The sequence below is a fragment of the Bombina bombina genome, chromosome 3 (genome assembly GCF_027579735.1).
Source record: "Bombina bombina isolate aBomBom1 chromosome 3, aBomBom1.pri, whole genome shotgun sequence".
Classification (NCBI taxonomy): Eukaryota; Metazoa; Chordata; class Amphibia; order Anura; family Bombinatoridae; genus Bombina; species Bombina bombina.
In genome coordinates, this window is record NC_069501.1 from 470,112,611 (window position 1) to 470,134,098 (window position 21,488).

Consider the following 21,488-nt stretch of genomic DNA (forward strand, 5'->3'; position numbering starts at 1 on the left):
GAAATCTCTCCAGCTGGAGAAATCTATCTACCTGTGTTCTCCAGTCTTTTATTTTCACATTTTTGGTGGATCTCCAAAATTTATGAATCAGGGAGTTTGCACTACTGAGCATAATGTAGAGCATGTTTATTTTGGCTTTATCTAATGATTTAAGGAGATTGTGGAACAGAAGGAAAGTTGGTGAGAAATTGAGTGTTGTATGTATTTTCTGTCCTGCCTTCTCTAATACATCTTTCCAAAATTTCTCAATTCTCTTGCACCCCCACCATATGTGTAGGAGGGTTCCTTCCTCCCCGCAGCCCCTCCCGCATTTCCCGTCAGTGCAATTGTATATTTTTTTAGCTTGTGCTGGGGTTTGTACCACCTGGAGACAAACTTATAGTTCATCTCCAAGATCCTAGCTGAGACTGAAACCTTTATATGATTCAAATGGATTCTCTACCACTCCTTTTCAGGAGAAGTAACTATAAAGCCGTCATTAGCCTTACTAGTATCAACAAATATTCTAATGTCTAGCATATGCCCCAATAGGAGCTGCAAAGTTATCCCCAAATTTTAGCAACAATTGTATCCAGAGCGGATATAACTTAAACCAAGCCGCTCGTGTATGCTGTGTAATTGCTAGCAACCACGCTCAAACAGACTCCGCCCGCCTAGACATTAGAATATTTGTTGATACTAGTAAGGCTAATGACGGCTTTATAGTTACTTCTCCGTTACATATGTATAGCTCAATTTGTATCCACTACATACAGGGTCACCTCTTTTTACTGATATAGACAAAGAGGACAATGATAATGACCGGTAGTATTGTACATAATATTTGTATGCTGCGATGTGTGTGTGACATATAGATATTGTATATAGGGAATTCAGTCAGAAATCGGCCGACTCTGTTAAATCAGAGCGGTACGCAGGTAGGAGGTCGCCTTTGAGCGCACAGCTTTATAGACAGTGTGAATACTGTTGGGAATTGGATTGATTGTGAATCACTAAGCATCCTACCTTTTTTGAGTTTCCTAATACAAGCCGACTAAAATCAAACGCCATTACAGACTCTATAGCCCTTATTTTTAATATAGATGCTATTTAAAGGCAACTGACTCATAGAAACTGGTAGTGGAATTCCCAAGTTTCTTTATGGCCTTTATAGTATCTTTTTTAAATTGTAGATAGATACTGTATTGCTTAAATCTTATCTGTGGGGACTGGAAGGAACTATACCCAGACTCTTTTTGAACTATAGTATCTACCTATGGTAATGTTTGTTTTTGCATATTTGTTAATAAAGTGTTAATTTAATTTTCTATAATTTATTCTAATAATGAGTGTATAATTCTACACTTGGCTTAAATGCTAAAATCCCCCCATTCTCCCTAAACTATAACAAAACTATATACCCCATGTCATTGCATAAGTATGTTTGCAGAAGTCAGTTTATGGAACTTCCTACAATGACTCTATACTTGTATAGAAAAGTGACCCAGTATGACACTACAACACTCTATACAACATTGATACCTAACAAATTTGACCATACACTTAGAAGCTAGTCACCCAGAACATCTTAGCACTAGATGATCTGCTTTCTGTATCTTATAGCCATCTTCATACTGTATATACTTTGGTACGTATATATCCTATAGTTAGTATTCATTACTTAGTAGAGACATATGGCTAGGAGAAGCTGGTCATCATATATCCTGCCCTGGTACTAAAATACATTTTATATGGCACAGATACATTTTACTGTCTCTTACCACAGTTGAGGTGGTTCACTGATTTTACTGAAGTGGGATGTGTGTTTACTATCTTTATTCCCATATCTACAAGATATCCTCCAGGATGGATTCATAGGGTTATATGGCTTCACTGTAGTGTCAAAAAACGCCAAGTTTATCTAATCTATGTAATTTTAAAACAAAGCACTAGCTTTTTCAATATGGCTTACATACTTATTAGAGCTCACCTTCTCCAACAACAAATTAATACTAGTAGTAATGACATTTCTGTTTGTGAGAACTGCAGATATATTGCTCACACTATTTTAATAATAATATACCCGTATATTATCTTTCTTATATCAGTTGCTCATTCCTATTTTTATTATATATTAAGGTCCAACAGTGACCATGACAATCAGCTAACTCCCCTTACTTTTATCATTTCAGATAAGGTAGGTCCAAGAGTGACCCTCTGTGTAATATGGGGAACATACGTTTCATTGATATATGTTCTAGACACCTATGTTTGCCATAGGCTAATTGCTTTTATTGTTATTCTTATATATCGTACATTTTACTTGTAGCAGAACACAATATCTCTGTCTATGCGATTAAAATACAAGACAAAGTACTATGGTTCCTGTTAGCAGCTACTCTCACACTATAGAAATTGCTCTATTATATAATATATATTTTCATTCATATATATATATATATATATATATATATATATATAGCGCTTATAATTCCAATACTTGTATCCTTTTGTTTATGTTCAAGTTTGTACATTGTATGAGATCTGCACGATTCTTATTATCATGTTTGATTTGTGTCTGGACATATTCTCTATGTTGTAATCTCGCATAACCTCAATAAAAAATTAAAAAGAAAAAAACTGCAGGCAGGGATGTGCTAGACTTGGTGAGGGTTAGCAGAATAGTGTCCGCATACATGGGCAATTTGTGTTCCGTTTGTCCTATTTGCAAACCGGTTATGTTTATGTTAGCCTAATTTTTTGAGTAAGTACTTCTATAGACAAGACGGAGAGTAGTAGGGATAAAGGGGACCCCTGACACGTATCATTCCGAATTGGGAATGGTTCAGACAATAGGCCATTTACTTTAAATTGTGCAGTTGCGTGTGTATACAAAGAGAAGATATTGCTAATAAATTTATTTCCAAATTTAATTTCTGACAGCCCTGCTCTTAGGAGTCCCCAATTCACCCTATCGAACGCTTTTTCTGCGTCGGTAGAGACTAATATCGTGGGGATATTATGTAGGCGAGCATAATAGGTCAAATGAATAACAGATAATAGTATTATCTTTCACTTCGCCTGGTCAGTGCGCCTTATCTTAGTTTAAATCAAGATAAAGCTGTTTTAAGAACTAAATTAGATTTTTTTTGCCAAAAGTAGTATCAGCTGACAATATAAATCAAGAGATTGTTGTTCCATCTATTTGTCCTAAACCACAAAACTCAAAGGAAATACTTCTTCATAATTTGGATGTGGTTAAGGCTTTGCAGTTTTTATTTGCAGGCTACCAAAGATTTCAGACAATCTTCTAGTCTCTTTATTCAGTTCTCAGGGTACCAGGAATCAGAAAGAGACGTGAAATGCTAAAATAATCACACCTTTATTAAATAATAACAAAAAAATAATACAGAGTCCATAAGCCAAACGACAAGCCAGGAGTCATAGCCAGAGCTGGTAGTCAGGCGAGCTGGGTCAGGAGCCAAAGCATGTAGTCAGACGAGCCAGGGTCAAGAACACAAAGATCAGCAGAGTCAGTAACAAGCCATGGATCAGGAACCAGAAGGGATGTCAAACAAACCAGGTTTTACACAGGAACTCACAAAGAAGTTTGAGATAATGCAAGGGCAAAGGAAGACTGAACTGATGCACTTTAAATAGTAAGTGATGACATCATAATTCTGGGACTGCAACCTGTCTCTCACTGATAATGTTCTCCAGTTTGGCCATAAGAGGGGGGCCTGGGTGTAGTGAGCAGCGTTACACACTCTGCAGCAGGCAAGGAGGGAGACAGGTGAATAAATTTGGCAGCCAAGCAGCAAGTAAGAAACAAAAGTAGGGTAAAACCCTAACAGGTCTTCAGAAGGGTTTGAAGGCATCATCAGCAGTTTCATTAGCTGCCTTTCATTCACAAAGCTTACTTGGAGACAGGAAAGTCCTCCTTAGAAGCAGCCTGTGGTAGGAAAGTTATTTTGGCAGCTCTATATGTAAAATATAATCTTGCAGCTTTCTTTTCTTATCAATCGTTACCCTCCCATCATTACTAGTGGACTCCACGGCTTTGGTACAGGGTCCAAAGTTTAATTAATTTGTGGACTCTCACCACCTAATGAAACAAAATTTATACTTTTATCTGATAAATTCCATTCTTTCATGGTGGTGAGAGTCCACAACCCCACCCACATTTTTAAGGGGTAAGAAAATCAGTTTGTTTTGATGATGGTCCCTATTTGCACCTCTGGTTTCCCTGCTTTGTCCTTTCCTACCATGTTTGTCTTCTATTCTCCTTGCTTGGCTATACGTATAACTGACATACCAGTGAGGTGGTTGGGATAAAGTACTCTTGAGAGTTTTGAGGAACTTTGCCTCCTCCTAGTGGCTAAGAAGGGAATCCCAGGCCTAATGAATTTGTGGACTCTCACCACCATGAAAAAAGGAATTGATCAAGTACACATACATTTCGTTTTTTTATATTTTAAATAGCTGTTTTTGTTAATTTAAATCACTACCAATTGTTCTTTAAAGAGACTCCAAAATTTTTTCTTTCATGATTTGGAAAGCGCATGCAATTTTAAACAACTTTCGAACTTACTTATATTATCTAATTAGCTTCATTCTCTTGATATCCTTTGATGGAAAGCATATCTGAATAGGCTCAGCAGCTGCTAATTGTTGGCTGCATAGATGCCTCATGTGATTGGCTCACCTTGTGTATTGCTATCTTTTCAACAAAGGATATCAGAAGAATGAAGCAAATTAAATAATACAGGTAAATTGGAATGTTGTTTAAAATTGTATTCTCTATCTGGATCATGAAATAAAAATGTGGGGTTTAATGTCCCTTTAAGAACATGCCTAATCAAATGGGACAAGCCTGCTGGAAGAGCATACCTCATCAGTGTTATTCACAGAAAATTTTGCCAGCCACTTTTGCTGTTTGGGGGCAGTGCAATACTTCATAATATTTTCTTTTATTTATAAATGTTACTTAAAGGGACACTGGAACCAAATTTTTTCTTTCATGATTGAGATAGAGCATGCAATTTTAAGCAACTTTCTAATTTACTCCTATTATCAATTTTTCTTCGTTCTCTTGCTATCTTTATTTGAAAAAGAAGGCATCTAAGTTTTTTTTGTTGTTCAGACCTCTGGACAGCACTTTTTGATTGGTGGATGAATTTATCCACCGATCAGCAAGGACAACCCAGGTTGTTCACTAAAAATGGTCAGGCATCTAAACTTACATTCTTGCATTTCAAATAAAGATACCAAGAGAATGATGAAAATTTTATAATATGAGTAAATTAGAAAGTTGTTTAAAATGTCATGCTCTATCTGAATCACGAAATAATTTTTTTTGGGTTAAGTGTCCCTTTAAGCACAAATTAATTGCACAATTTTACATTAATTGATTTAATAATAATTTGTAGAAAAAACACTGAAAAAATGCAATAGCAAATTTTAGCAACACCCTATTGCATTTATTTTTATATTAGATTTTGGAGTGCATAGCACTTTTTGTGTTAACTCATTTTTTATTTTATCAGGATTATGGGCGTCTGGGAACTTGGTGGGTGTGTCTGGGTGGTTTGAGGACATATCTGGGCAGTCTATTTGTGTTTAAGGGAAATTCTACAGAGCTCAGAAATAGGGACTGTACCCTAATAGAGACAGTTGGGAGGTCTGATACTTGTATTTTATATCCCCCATAAGCAAAGGTCAGTACTTAGGTACTGAAATGTTCATTATGGGTGGTGGTTTCAGTGGGCAAAACCAGCTATTTTAATTACAAGGTATCAGGGGCACTGGGCTGCAATGGTTAAACCCCTGCCCCGCTACTACCTCACCCCTGTTGTTTCTCAGCGGTATTGGGCTCCTCAGAGCAACTGCAATCTCTAGGAGTCTTAGTTGGCTTGTTTTTGTGTTCCTACAGAGCTGGTCTCTGACTGGAAAAACATAATTTATGCTTACCTGATAAATTTATTTATTTCCGGATATAGTCCACGGATCATCTTAATTACTGTTGGGATATCACTCCTGTCCAGCAGCAAAGAGCACCACAGCAAAGCTGTTAAATACCACCCCCTTACCCATAACCTCCAGTCATTCGACCAGAAGCAAGGAGAAAGTAAGTGACAAAAAAGGTGCAGAGGTGCCTGAGGTTTACATAAAAAATAAACTGTCTGAAAATAAGGGCGGGCCGTGGACTCACTATATCCGGAAATAAATACATTTATCAGGTAAGCATAAATTATGTTTTCTTTCCTAAGATATAGTGAGTCCACAGATCATCTTAATTACTGTTGGGAACCAATACCCAAGCCATAGGACATGGATGATTAGGGAGGAACAAGACAGGCAACCTTAAACAGAAGGTACCACTGCTTGAAGAACCTTTCTCCCAAAAGAAGCCTCAGCTGAAGCAAAAGTATTAAACTTATAAAATTTAGAAAAAGTGTGTAAAGATGACCAAGTGGCAGCTTTGCAAATCTGTTCCAAAGAAGCTTCATTTTTGAGAGCCCAAGATGAGGAAACAGCCCTTGTGGAATGAGCCGTGATTTTCTTAGGAAGCTGCTGTCCAGCAGTCTCATATGTCAAAAGAATAACACTCCTCAGCCAAAAAGAAAGAGAAGTAGCCGTAGCTTTCTGACCCTTGCGTTTTCCAGATCAGACTACAAAGAAGAAGACTGGCGAAAATCCTTAGTCGCCTGTAAATAATATTTCAATGCACGAACCACATCCAGGTTGTGCAACAAACGCTCCTTCTGAGAAGAAGGATTAGGACACAAAGAAGGAACAATAATTTATTGATTAATATTCCTATCCGAAACCACTTTTGGAAGGAAACAAGGTATTACGCAGTATCACCTTATCTGAATGAAAAATAAGGTAAGGAGATTCACCCTGCAGTGCTGAGAGCTCCGAAACTCTTCTAGTCAAAGAGATAGCAACCAAAAACAAAACCTTCCAGGTTAACATTTTAATATCCAAAGAATGCATAGGCTCAAACGGAGCCTGTTGAAGAACTCTAAGAACCAAATTAAGACTCCATGGAGGAGTAGCAAACTTAAACGTAGGCCGGATTCTAACCAGGGCCTGATAAAAAGACTGCACATCTGCCAGACGCTTGTGCAACAAAATAAAGCAGAAATTTGACCCTTCAGGGTACTTGCAGCTAAACCCTTCTCCAGACCCTCCTGGAAAAAAGACAAAATCCTAGGAATCCTAACTCTACTCCAAGAGTAGCCTTTGGATTCACACCAATAAAGATATTTACGCCATATCTTATAGTAAATCTTTCTAGTAACAGGCTTGCAAGCCTGAATCATAGTCTCAATGACAGATTCTGAAAACCCACGCTTAGATAGAATCAAGCGTTTAATCTCCAAGCAGTCAGCTTCAGAGAAACGAGATTTGGATGAAGGAAGGGCCCCTGAAGTAGAAGGTCTTTCCTTAACGGAAGACTCCAAGTTGGAAGAAATGACATCTCCACCAGATCCGCATACCAGATTCTGCGAGGCCATGCTTGAGCAATGAGAATCACTGACACCCTCTCCTGATTCGAGCAATGACTCGTGAAAGGAGAGCAAACGGAGGAAACACATACGCTAGGCTTAAGTCCCAAGGAACTGCCAGCACATCTATTAGCACAGCCTGAGTATCTCTCAACCTCGACCCATACCTCGGAAGCTTGGCATGCCATGAGATCCAGCTGTGGCTGCCCCCACTTGCGAACCAAGTTAGCAAACGCCTCCTGGTGAAGTTCCCACTGCCCGGGATGAAACGTCTGTCTGCTCAGAAAATTTGCCTCCCAGTTGACCACCCCTGGAATGTGGATTGCAGACAGACAACAATTGTGGGTCTCTGCCCACTGAATAATCCTGGCTACCTCTGTCATGGCTAAGGAACTCAGAGTTCCTTCCTGATGATTGATGTAAGCCACTGACGTTATATTGTCCGACTGAAACCTGATAAACTGGGTTGAAGCTAACTGAAGCCAGGCCAGAAGAGCATTGAAGATTGCCCTCATCTCTAAGATGTTTATGGGAAGAAACGCTTCGTCCAGAGTCCATAGACCCTGAGCCTTTAACGAGCCCCAGACAGCTTCCCATCCCAGCAGGCTGGCATCCGTGGTCACAATCACCCAGGAAGGCCTGTGAAAGCAAGTTCCCTGAGTGAGATGTTCCTGAGACAACCACCACAGGAGAGAATCTCTTGTCACCTGATCCAGAACAATTTGCGGAGACAGATCCGCATAGTCCCCATTCCATCGACTGAGCATGCATAACTGCAGGGGCCTGAGATGGAACCGAGCAAACGGAATGATGTCCATAGTTGACACCATCAGACCGATTACCTCCATACACTGAGCCACTGACGGCCGAGGAGAGGACTGAAGGGCAATACAAGAATTGAAGATCTTTGTTTTTCTGGCTTCTGTCAGAAAAATCTTCATCTCTAGTGAATCGATAATGGTTCCCAAGAATACCACCCTTGTAGATGGAACCAAGAAACTGTTTCCTAAATTCACCTTCCAACCGTGGGAGCGCAGAAAAGAAAACAACTCTGTGTGGGAGTTTGTTGTTGAAAAGATGACGCCTGGACCAGAATGTCGTCCAGATAAAGCGCTACTGCAACACCCCGCAATCGGAGAACTGCCAACAATGCTCCCAGGACCTTTGAGAAAATTCTGGGAGCCGTTGCCAGACCAAAAGGAAGGGCCACAAATTGAAAAGGTTTGTCTAGGAACACAAACCTCAGAAACTTGTGATAATTTTTGTGGATGGGAATATGTAGATACGCATCCTTTAAATCCACAGTAGTCATGAACTAACCTTCCTGAACCAGAGGAAGGATGGAGCGAATAGTGTCCATCTTGAAAGACGGAACTCTGAGGAATTTATTTACACTCTTGAGATCTAGAATTGGTCGGAAAGTTCCCTCTTAACAGATTGGAATAAAACCCCAGACCTTGTTCCTGTATTGGAACATGAGCTATTACTCCCAGGTGGTACAGATCCTGAACACATTTTAAAAATGACTCTCTTTTTATCTGGTTTACAGATAACCTTGAAAGATGGAATCTGCACCTGGGAGGAAAACTTTTGAACTCCAATTTGTACCAGTGAGACACTACGTCCACTGCCCTGGGATCCAAAACATTCCGAACCCAAGCCTGAGCAAACAGGGAAAGTCTGCCCCCCACAGGATCCACTCCCGGACCGGGGGCAGACTCCTCATGCTGACTGAGTCAGAGACGGGCTTCTTAGACTGCTTCCCCTTGTTCCCGGCCTGATTGGACTTCCAGGAGGACTTGGACTGTTCCTGCTTAGCAGAAAAACAGGAAGGTTTGCCTGAAAAGTTTCGAAAAGAACAAAAATTACTCTGGCGACCCTTGGTCTTATTTCTCTTATCTTGAATGAATGACCCTTACCTCCTGTAATATCAGAAATAATTTCAGCTAATCCTGGCCCAAACAAAAAGTTTTACCCTTGTAAGGAATAGACAAAAGCTTAGATTTTGACGACACATCCGCAGACCAGGACTTCAACCATAAGGCCCTGCGAGCCAAAACCAGACATTTTTGCTCCCAACCTAATGACCTGTAAAGAGGCATCCATGATAAATGAATTAGCTAACCTAAGAGCCTTAATCCTATCTTGGATCTCCTCCATAGGCGCATACTTCTGAATAGAATCATACAAAGCATCAAACCAATATGCTGCCGCACTGGTAACAGTAGAAATACACACCGCAGGCTGCCATTCCAGACCCTGGTGAACATAAATCCTTTTAAGCAACGCTTCCAACTTCTTATCCATAGTATCTTTAAAGGAACAGCTATCCTCAATGGGAATAGTGGTCCTCTTAGCCAAGGTGGAAATTGCTCCCTCCACCTTGGGGACTGTCTGCCAAGACTCCCTAACAGAATCAGCAATTGGAAAAATTTTCTGAAAAATAGGAGAAGGGGAAAAAGGAACCCCTGGCTTCTCCCACTCCTGTGCAATAATCTCAGAAGCACGGTCAGGAACAGGAAAAACCTCCACCTCTGAGGGAACATCAAAATACTTGTTAAGTTTATTAGATTTCTTTGGAATAACTATTAACGTAGTATCAGAATCCTCCAAAGTAGCCAAAACCTCTGTAAGAAGCGCACGGAGGTGTTTAAGCTTAAATCTAAAAATCACTGCTTCAGAATCAGAATAAACAACCATACTCTCTGAATCTGAAATTTCCCCCTCAGACGTTATGGAAGAATCCTCCCCCTCAGACCTATGGGAAGAAACATTCAGCATAGCCATACTTGATTCAGATACCTTGACAACTGAATCCTTATATCTCCTTTTACGCTTTACCTGAAACACAGAAAAAAACCGCCAGGGCATTAGTTACTGCAGAGTATATCTGGGTAGAAATGTCCTGCAAGGAAACTCCAACTGGAGTAGAAACACTGGGCACTGCATGAGAGGACACTGAATGAAGGGACACATGAGGAGAAAGCTGCAGCATATTCTGAACAGGAGACCCCTGAACAGCATCCACCCCAGCTAAAAATGGCTCAGGAAAAATCTTTTCCCTACACTGTAAGGTCCTCTCAATACATGAGGCACAAATAGGCATTGGAGGTTCCACATTAGAATCAAAACACAAGCTGCATGTAACGTCTTGCAAAGCTTCTTTCATCTTTACCAAAAACAAATCAAATTGGCTTAAAAAACAACAAAAAAAAACAAAACGTTACTGTCACTTTAAATTTTAAACTGCAACTTTTTTACTGCAAAAAAATAAGATTGCTTTAAAAATTAAAAAACACCTTCAGGCACCCTCTTTACCTCAAAAGACCCTGCTGAAGTGCCTACCTGACCCCCTGAAGCCGGAAAATATTGACAATCCGAACCCAGCAGCCTTTGAAAGCAATGAAAACCCCAAACAGATTAAGCCCCGCCCCGACGTGGATGCGGCTAAAAGACCGGCTTCCATTACAGTGAAGGGAAAAAAAACACACACACGCAGAGCCTCTCATAAGTGTCATACAGTGCCCAAATATAAACTCACACTGGTTTAACAGTCCCTGTACCCATCAAAGTGCCAAACTCTCTTAATAAAGAAATAAAAACCTACACTTACCTGAGTCACATCTGCCCGGCAGGAGGGCAGCTCACAGATATGAAAAGGCTTCCTCACTCCATAGACCTGTGGAACAAATGAAGGACTGACTAAAGTTAATCAAGCATTCAGGGTAGGGCAGCACCAAACATGAAAAGCACGGTGAAATGAAAAATCCCACCAGTTTTCAAGTGCTCAAAAGTCACCACAGCTCTACTGAAGAGATTGATGTGGAACGCAGCTAGACACCAGTAAAAAAACAGAACAAACAGCTCTGCTTTAAAAATAATAAACTCTTGATTGAAGAATCTACAGACACCTAAAAACACAATTTATGCTTACCTGATAAATTTATTTCTCTTGTTTATGGGTAAAGGGGTGGTATTTAACAGCTTTGCTGTGGTGCTCTTTGCCACCTCCTGCTGGACAGGCGTGATATCCCAACAGTAATTACGATAATCCGTGGACTCACTATATTTTAGGAAAGAAAATCCTCCTAGGCTGGCTGGGCTCCTGGAACTCCCAGTCAGGCACCTCACAACGGACACCTGCCTAACCCCTCTCAGGCTGGCCGGGCTCCTGGAACTCCCGGTCAGCCACAGAACACCCGCTAAATTTACCCCTGGTCGCTCCAGTGGCCCTTTGCCCCAGAGCTCCGCTCTTTTGGGGATTGGTAGCCCCTAGGGAGGACAAGAGTTGGGGGAATTACCGGAGGGAAGCTCCTTTGGGAACCATAACTTCAACGGACAGTATCTCCGGTGCCCAGTAACGAATCGCACATTTTCGGACTGTGGCATTTGGGGACCAAGAGCTTTCAAATGACACCCTGGAAGTGTCGCCGCTCCACCGGATCACCCCGAAACCGCCACCTACCCCCCTATCTTTACCGGGCTGTAACTCCGGTGCCCAGTAGCGAATCACAGCGGATTTTGGACTGTGGCATCTGAGAACAGAGAGCTTTAAAAGGACACCCTGGAAGGGCAGCCGCTCCACCGGGATCACCCTGAAACCGCCGCCCCTGGGTACTGGGATTCTGTGGGACTGTGACTGCTATAAAGGCGTCAGCCTGTCTGGAGGGGCGGGAATGGCGGAAAATTGTGGGATTGTCCAGTATCTTATCAAGATGAGCTTTGTGTATAAAAGGAGTGTGTGTTTTCCAATAAAATTAGTTCTTCTTTATTCCACCTAAATGCTAGTTGTCTAGTTATTTGGGTGGGGATTGCTGAAATCACTTTCTCTCTGATACATAGCGGCTGGTTCCAGATGTTGGAAGATCGTTTCAGCAGAGCTACCCAGTAGGGGTAGCAGGGGATCCGTCAATCCAACAGCAGTGTTCTTTTAAGTAAAAATTGCTTAAATGTAAAGTAAAACAGGAAACATTATCTCTTATATGTATAATGTCTCTTTAAATTCCTACAATGGTAAAATGGACTAAAGTATGAAAAGTGCTTAAAACTGCCCATAAAAATTGTGAGGTTTATAAATACATGTCCTCAGACTATGGGAATAATGTGCACATGTTCATACTAAGAGCAAGTGGGCTATAAAGGTGCTAAGTACTTGTCAGCACCCTAAACCACGGTGCTTACTTCAACTGCAGCAACTGCTTCCAGTAGACTGGCCCTTTGAGGCAGTGCAAGCACAATACCAAGGATATTCCATGTAACAGCATTGTACAACAAAGGTGATTGGCAGATAAATCCGCATTTTACCTGTGGATCCCATCAATTAAAGCTCACTGTAGACCAGAGAATTGGCAGATAAATCCGCATTTCACCTGGGAGGCTGGATTTAAACTCCTAGTGGTAAGGAGGATAATTCCCACATGTAATGTCTTGTGGACTCTCACCATCTGATGAAAAATCCCAGATAATTTAATCTTGATACATTTGGACCAACATCGGAACAAGCAAAAATGTAATGTGTTTTATTTTATTTTTTTATAACATTTTAAATCACAAATATACAGAGAAAGTTCAGTACAAAGTATTTATCACAGGCTATATACAAACCCTCCCGACAAGTGCTATACAACCCTTATACACACACAGATGCCTTGCTCCTGTGTACAAGCACTGACATTCAGCTCTGTAATCTGTATAGAGTTAAGACAAGGGAATTATGTTACGGTACCCTTCATTCTGGAAAAGGGGGATTTTCGATTAAAAAAACAAAACAAAACAAACAAAAAAGTTTAAATATTATACAAGATCCAAAATAACCAGGAGTAAAAACAAAGAACCTTCCACTGCGCAAATATCTGATGAGAAAATTAAGATTATTGATATTTGAGAAGGGGTGTGGGGTCAGGATATTAACTGAAAAATTCACAGTGTCTCAGCTAAAAGGTAGAAATCAGTGTTTTAACCCTATTACAATGAAGCAGCTTTCAGAAACCAATAATTACTGTATTATTAATAAGATTCTTCAATATTTACTGTACAGAGATTATCTTAAAAGCTAAGACCTGACATAGGATGGAAGTGATGTTAGGGTCATGATGATTTCCATGGCAGAGGGAAATTTTTTTAGTTTTCCAAATTTGAAGGCTACACATTTTCACCATTAAATATTAACCCACTGGCCAACATTCACTTTCTCCTATCAATTCTTCTGATCAGCAGTAGTAGTCTTTATCTGCAGAGTTGCCGGCACAGCCAGGGCATGGTGAAAATTAGGGTTATGGACACGGCCAAATGTCCTCTGTCTCATTTAAGATTCATGTCATTGTAAAGACAGAAAAGCAATTGATTGAACAATGCTATTATCTTGCTGGAGCTGTTAAGATCACTCTAAAAGATCCTGGAAAGAAAGAAAGGAAGAAAGGAAGAAATTAGAGAGGTATATACCACTTGTGAATGGTGGACTTTCTAACTCAGTCTTTCCCCTCCACCACTATCTTGCACTCACATCATCTGAGTCATCGTGAAACCCTCCACCTCTTCGAGTCTCCCCTATACTGGTGTCCAACTGCTCATCCCCTTGTGGGTCCATATGCTGCCGCAAGACAGAATATCTGTGCACCAGGAACCTGTAAGGAAAAGTATGATTGAAAAATAAAGATACGTTCTCATGAAACACATGGTTTACAAAATGGATCAATTAGTAAAATTGGAATATCCTTGGAAAGAAAATGGAAGTCAGTCCAAACATACAAAAACACAGACCTCAACATAAAAGCATAAGGCTGTTTGGAAGAACTGGGTTTTGCAGGTAAAGTGTGAGGGGGTAGAATAAAGAAGAAAGCGAGAAACATAAGAGTCACAAAATGGACGACATGAGGAAAATTCTACATATATATTTTAGGAAAGATCCATAGGGTTCAATTGTCTAGACAATTTAGATCAAAGAGAAAATGCTTTAGTAACCATTCATAGATCCCTATTAAAATAATGCCTCAAACTTTATGATGGTGAAGTCAAAATTGCAGGGCACCTTATGTTTATATGTGTTGGGCTGGCAAGTACAAACCTGCTGTAATACTGGAATATTGGAATATTTTATTCAGACACCTTCTTGCTATATAAAATGTTACCAGGTACTCACCTTCCACCACAGACATATTTCTTGATTATCAGAACAGCAGCAACTATTGCGCAAAGCAGTACAACAACCACAGAGATAATAACAGGAACTGTGGTTGAGGATGAAACCTGGAAAGGAGGGGGGAAGGGAGGAGAGGCAAACATTAATGGAAGAAGGGGATATATATAATATAAACATACAATATAGGAAAGGGTTTACTGAGCTAGAAACCCATCGGCTACATAAAAAAGGGAAGAAATATATCTCTTTAACAAGATTAAATTGCATTGTTTAAAGTGTGGAACATATTATAGAGACAGTCTACTCCAGAATTTTTAAATTGTTTAAAAAGATAGATAATCCCTTTATTACTCATTCCCCAGTTTTGCATAACCAACACTGTTATATTAATATAGTTTTTACGTCTGATTACCCTGTATCTAAGCCTCTTCAGACTGCACCCTTATTTCATTTTTTATAGACTTTAACCAATAAGTGCTGACTCCTAGATAACTGCACAGAGGGTGAGCACAATGTTATCTATATGGCACACAAACTAGCTGTCTATCTGTGAAAAACTTTTAAAATGCACTGAGATTAGAGGCGACCTTCAAGGGCTTAGAAATTAGCATATGAGCCTACCTAGGTTTAGCTTTCAACAAAGAATACCAAGTGAACAAAGCAAATTTGATGATAAAAGTAAATTGGAAAGTTTTTTTAAAATTGCATTTAAATCATGAAAGTTTAATTTTGACTAGACTGTCCCTTTAAGTTATAAAATAAAGTTTTTTACATATATTTTTTAAGCTTGGCAAGTAAACAAATTATGCTTACCTGATAATTTCATTTCCATCCGTGGGAGGAGAGTCCACTGCTTCATTCATTACTTGTAGGAATTAAGAACCTAGGCCCCAGGAGGAGGCAAAGACACCCCAGCCAAAGGCTTAAATACCGCGCCCACTCCCCTCATCCCCCAGTCATTCTGCCAAGGGAACAAGGAGAAAAATCAGGGTATAAATGGTGCAAGAAGAATAAATTAAAATTTAGGTCCGCCCACCGGAGAAACGGACGGGAGCAGTGGACTCTCCTCCCACAGATGGAAATTAAATTATCAGGTAAGCATAATTTATGTTTTCCATCTTAATGGGAGGAGAGTCCACTGCTTCATTCATTACTTGTGGGAACAAATACCCAAGATCTAGAGGACACTGAATGAACAAAACTGAAGGGTAAAAGGAGGCAGACCCTATACTGAGGGCACCACAGCCTGCAGAACCTTTCTCCCAAAAACAGCTTCCGCCGAAGCAGAGACATAAAATTTGAAAAATTTTGCAAAAGTATGTAAGGAGGACCAAGTAGCCGCCTTAAAAATCTGCCCCACAGAGGCCTCGTTTTTAAAAGCCCAGGAAGAGGCCACAGCCCTAGTTAAGTGAGCCGTAATCCTCTGAGGAGGATTATGTCCCGCTGTCTCGTAATACAAACGGATAATGCTCCTAAACCAAAAGGACAGTGAAGTGGAAGAGGCCTTCTGCCTCCTACGCTTCCCTGAATACACAACAAATAAAGACAAAGTCTGTCTGAAATCCTTCGTGGCCTGAAGATAAAACTTCAAGGCTCAAACTACACCCAAGTTAGTTAGATGAAGAAGGGTTAGGACACAATGAAGGAACTACTATCTCCTGATTGATGTTACGATCTGACACCACCTTGGGAAGAAACCCCAACCCAGTGCGAAGCACAGCCTTATCAGCGTGAAAAAAACAGATAAGGGGGCTCACATTGCAAGGCCGCTATTTCAGAGACTCTGCGAGCTGAAGCAATAGCCAGAAGAAATAGAACCTTCCAGGAAAGAATCTTAATGTCAAGCGTATGCATAGGCTCAACTGGAGCCCTCTGCAAAACCTCAAGAACCAAATTTAAGCTCCAAGGAGGAGCAGAAGTTCTAAACACCGGTCTGATTCTAGACAAAGCCTGAACAAAGGACTGAATATCAGGAAGCTCCGCTAGCTTCTTGTGTAACAGAACCGATAAGGCCGAAACCTGTCCCTTTAAGGAACTGGTCGGCAAGACCCTTATCCAGACCATCTTGGAGAAAAGCCAGAATCCTGGATACCCTAACCTTGTGCCAGGGATATCCACGTTCCTCACACCAGGATAAATAGGTCCTCCACACCTTATGATAGATGCGACAAGAGACCGGTTTCCTGGCCTGAATGAGAGTATCAGTCACTCTTTCCGAGAACACTCTCTTGGCCAAGACTAGGCGTTCAATCTCCACGCAGTCTCAGAGAATCGAGATTTTGGTGGAGAAAGGGACCCTGAACTAACAGATCTCTGCGACAGAGTAACCTCGATGGAGGAGATGACATTCCCACCAGATCTGCAAACCACGTCCTCCGTGGCCACAACGGAGCAATCAGAATGGTCGAAGCTTGCTCCTGATTGATGCGGGCCACCACACTAGGAAGAAGTGGCAACGGGGGGAAAATGTAAATTAGGTTGAACTCCCAAGGTACTGCTAAGGCATCTATCAGCTCTGCCTGGGGATCCCTGGACCGCGACCTGTATCTGGGTAGCTTAAAGTCGAGCCTGGATGCCATGAGATCTATTTCCAGCGTTCCCCATCTGTTGCAGATCTCCGCAAACACCTCGGGATGGAGAGACCATCCTCCGGATGAAGCGATTGTCTGCTGAGGAAATTCGCTTCCCAGTTGTCCACACCCGGTATGTGGATTGCTGAGAGCGAGCAATTGTGGGTCTCTGCCCATTTCAGAATCTGAGATACCTCCCTCATGGTTAGGGAGCTTCTCGTTCCCCCCTGATGGTTTATGTACGCCACAGAGGTAATGTTGTCCGACTGGAATCTGATGAAACGGGACAACCCCAAGAAGGGCCCAAGCCCTCAGAGCAAGGAATATTGCTCGTAGTTCCAAGATATTTATCGGTAGGGTCGACTACTCTTGAGTCAACCTGCCCTGTGCCTTTCTGGCACCCCAAACAGCTCCCCATCCTGATGAACTTGCATCCGTGGTCACAATCTCCCAGGATGGTCTCAAGAAGGATGTCCCGTGGGACAACTGTCCCAGACGGACCCACCAAGAGAGGGATTCCCTCGCTCGATTGTCCAGATCTGCTGGGATAGATCTCATTGATCGCCGTTCCAGTGTCTCAAAATGCATAACTGCAGATGTCTGAGATGGAACCTGGCGAAAGGAATGACATCTATGCTGGAAACCATGAGCCCAATCACTTCCATACACCTGGCCACAGATGGCCTTGAGGAGGTCCGAAGGACAAGACAGCTGGACGCAATCTTGGAACGTCTCTGATCGGTCAAGAATATCTTCATAGATACGGAATCTATTATCATACCCAGGAACTCCACCCTGTTGCTGGGAACCAGAGAACTCTTTCCCTCGTTTATCTTCCATCCGTGGGATCAAAGGAGAAGAGCCCTCGAGTGGTCCTCCGCAAGACTGCAGGACGGAGCCTGAACCAGGATATCATCCAGATAAGGAGTCACCGCAATACCTCTGGCTACTCGCTACCAGAACCTTCGTAAAAGAATCTTGGGGCATTCGCCAGACCGAAAGGTAGGACCACAAACTGGAAGAGTTGGTCCAGAAAAGCGAATCTTAGGAACCTTAAGTGGTCCTTGTGGATTGACACGTGAAAGTAAGCATCCTTCAAGTCTATTGTCATCATAAATTGCCCCTCTTGAACTAGGGGTAGAATCGATCTGATCATCTCCATTTTGAACGATGGGACTGACAGAAACTTGTTTAGGCACTTTAGAACATGCCCTCCTTCTTTGGGACCACAAAAAGGTTTGAATAGTACCCTAGACCTCTTTCTGCTAGAGGTACTGGAACAAATACTCTGAGAGAGGAGAGATCCCTTACGCACTCTAAGAAGGCGTCTCTCTTCTCTGGACTTGAGGATAGGTTTGACAGGAGGAATCTGCCCCTGGGTGGATGAATCTTGAACCCTATCCTGTAACCCTGGGAGATAACCTCCAGAACCCAAGGATCCTGTACGTCTCGCATCCAAGCTTCTGCGAACAGAGATAGTCTGCCCCTACGCAATCCAGAGACGGATCGGGGGCCAAGATTGAGCTGGCTTCCAAGATCCCTTGGACTGCTCTGTCTTTGCAGCAGGCTCCTGGCATTGAGACTTGTCCAAACAAAAGGGACGAAAAGTAGAGCCCTTAGGCTTATTCTTCTTATCCTGCAGAAGGAAAGCACCCTTGCCTCCCGTGACCGTGGATATGATAGAGTCTAGCCCTGGATCAAAAAGGACTTTCCCCTGAAAAGGAAGGGATAGTAACCTAGACTTGAAAGTCATGTCCGCAGACCACGACTAACCACAGAACCCTGCGAGCTAGAACCGAGAAACCCATCTTGGCATTCAGGCGAATAACCTACATATTAGCATCACAGATAAAAGAATTAGCTACCCTTAAGGCCTTAATCTTTTCCTGTATCTCCTTGAGAGGAGTCTCCACCTCGACCATAGCCGACAGTGCATCACACCAGTAGGTAGCCGCTCCTGCCACCACAGCGATCGCCGCTGCTGGTTGAAAAACAAACCCGTGAGTCGAAACATCTTCCTCAACATGGATTCTAATTTTTTTATCCATGGGCTGTTTGAACGACGAACTATCCTCGAGGGCAATAGTCTTACGATTCACAAGCGTGGAGATAGCTCCATCCACCTTAGGCATGGCCCCCCCAAAGATGCCCAAGGAAACAGCCAAGGTTAAGGCTGAGAAACACGTTGCATTAACCCATGCTTGTTATTGCTTTTAAATTGTTTTTAATAAACTAACTTGTTTTATACAAGCTATGGTTTAGCACCTTTTTTGAGCAGCAACATTTCTGCTTTTTGACAAATTCTATCTATATATCACTCACTGTTAACCCTGGGCCCAAGTTAGGAGTTAGCTGGGGAGGGGGAGATTGGCTTACCTCCTCCTCCTGATACTCCGGTGGCCGTTGGGAAGGGAGGTCGATGCTCTCCGCTTCCTGTGGAACATGCTGCGGCTGGGGAGAGAGACCGGTTGTCTCCTCTCCCTGGAAGGCACACTCCGGCTGGGGAGGGAGGTCGATGCTCTCCCCTCCCTGTAGCTGGGTCTGTCGCTGGGGATCTGGGCCGCCTGCCCAGCATCCCTGTAGGGCCGGTAGAGAGACTGCGGTCCCATCTCCACCTGCCTGCTGGGGGTCCTCCCAGGACCAGTCTATGAGGCCTGCTGCCTCTAGTATCTCTGGTTGGGGTTGGGGAAGGAGACCGGTTGTCTCTTCCCTCTGCACAGTATACTGCCGCTGGGGAGGGAGGTCGCTGCTCTCCTCTCCTTGTGGAACATGCGGCTGGGGAGAGAGACCAGGTGTCCATACCCTCAAACTCCACAGTTGGCGCTCAAAGGCTCGTGCCGCTTCGTTCTCAGTAGCCAATTCCCGGATGAGGCGACTGACTGTGCAGGGTCTGGACCATATCGGACTAGCCGCCTCTTTACCTCTGGAACGAAATCAGCGCCCTCATAGCGACGGATCAGGTTGAGGTGCTCTTCACAGGGTTCTGACCAGTGTCTTGTCAGCTCCATGCTGCTGTAGGTAGGGACGCTGCGCAGTGGCTAGCGTTGCCCTCAATTACTCTCTTACGATACCAGTGCTATTGTGGTGCTGCTCCTTGCGCTAGGACGCAATCCCACCGCTGCCGCCAAATGTTACGGTTGCCTCCAGGCTGGCTGGAAGTTGGACCGTAGAAAAGGCTGCTCCTAGCGCTCACCAAAGGAGCAGCAGCACCGTAGACTCTATAACTGCTGCTTAGCCACCATAAGTAATGCAGACTCTATGAACCACCGCTGCTGGGCTGGTATCTCGCCGTCTGCTCTGCGCCCTGGACCTACGACCAGGCTCCAGTAGGTGAACCTCTTCCTTCTGTAGCAATCCCTGTAGCTAAGGGAGTATGAAAAGCATAGCAATCCCTGTAGTGATTATAAGCTGTATCCTACAAACATGAGTCAAAGCTTCAAGTTAGAGGGTCAACATAGGTCTGATGTGCTGGAGCACACAGCCTGCTTTTTATTGAGGTTACATGCAAACAGGACACTCTCAGGGGGAGGCATAAAATCCCCCATCACACATTTGATATTAGAAATTGGGAAAATACCCTTTGACAGGCCACAACATTACTTCAGCAGATAACATTTTACACACAATAAAACAATGCAGTCCACCTTATCACTACTAGAAGTCTGATTAGACAATGGGAATGTTTTATCACTAAACTTAATTAGAGCTGATCCCAGCAAACTTGTATTTAGAATGCTTCTTGAAGCTGAACAAAGTTATCTCTGTAGTTCTGACCGAAGGGTCTGTCACATAGCACTTAATGGCACACAATGAAACTGAACCAAGTGGGAGAAAGCCAGGGACAAGTCATTTCACAGGTCTGGGGACATAGTCTTAAAGGGGCATTGTTCACCAAAGTCACAATATGTCCCCAGACGGTTCTTAAAGGGCCATACACACCCAATAAAAGTCAATATGTCCTCAGGGGCACAATCTTCCAGGGGCCAGTCATGTGGAAGGAGGCTGGCAAATAGGCTTCTCCAAAATCCAGGGAAGCAGGGCAATTTTCCATTTAAAGGGCCAGTTACAAATAGCAGTTTGTAACAGTGAGTATCCATTTGGCTCTTTCATCTAAATGTCCTTTTTTTGATACACTGATGCACACATGAGGCGCCCCTCTATTGTCTCATTTCATCCCCCCCAAAACTCAAGCTTTGAGTCCGGAACGGGGAACAACTTTTTAAAAGAGGTAGAGGGAGAAAAGGATGAGCAAAGTTTCTCCCACTCATTCTCAATAATAATAGCCAT

The 21,488-nt window shown here is 42.5% G+C and overlaps 1 protein-coding gene across 1 annotated transcript in view; it reads right to left on the reverse strand.

Annotated features, from left to right (window-relative positions):
* Positions 1 to 12,996: 12,996 nt before the first annotated feature.
* The window catches only part of SORT1 (sortilin 1), a 78,025-nt gene continuing 69,533 nt past the window's right edge, over positions 12,997 to 21,488 (reverse strand). The window contains exons 18-20 of the mRNA XM_053706761.1: positions 14,632 to 14,738; positions 13,996 to 14,116; positions 12,997 to 13,887 (exon numbers count right to left, since the gene is read on the reverse strand). Coding sequence (XP_053562736.1) covers positions 13,873 to 13,887; positions 13,996 to 14,116; positions 14,632 to 14,738 — 243 coding nt within the window. The 3' untranslated portion in view covers positions 12,997 to 13,872. The remainder of the gene's footprint in view (positions 13,888 to 13,995; positions 14,117 to 14,631; positions 14,739 to 21,488) is intronic.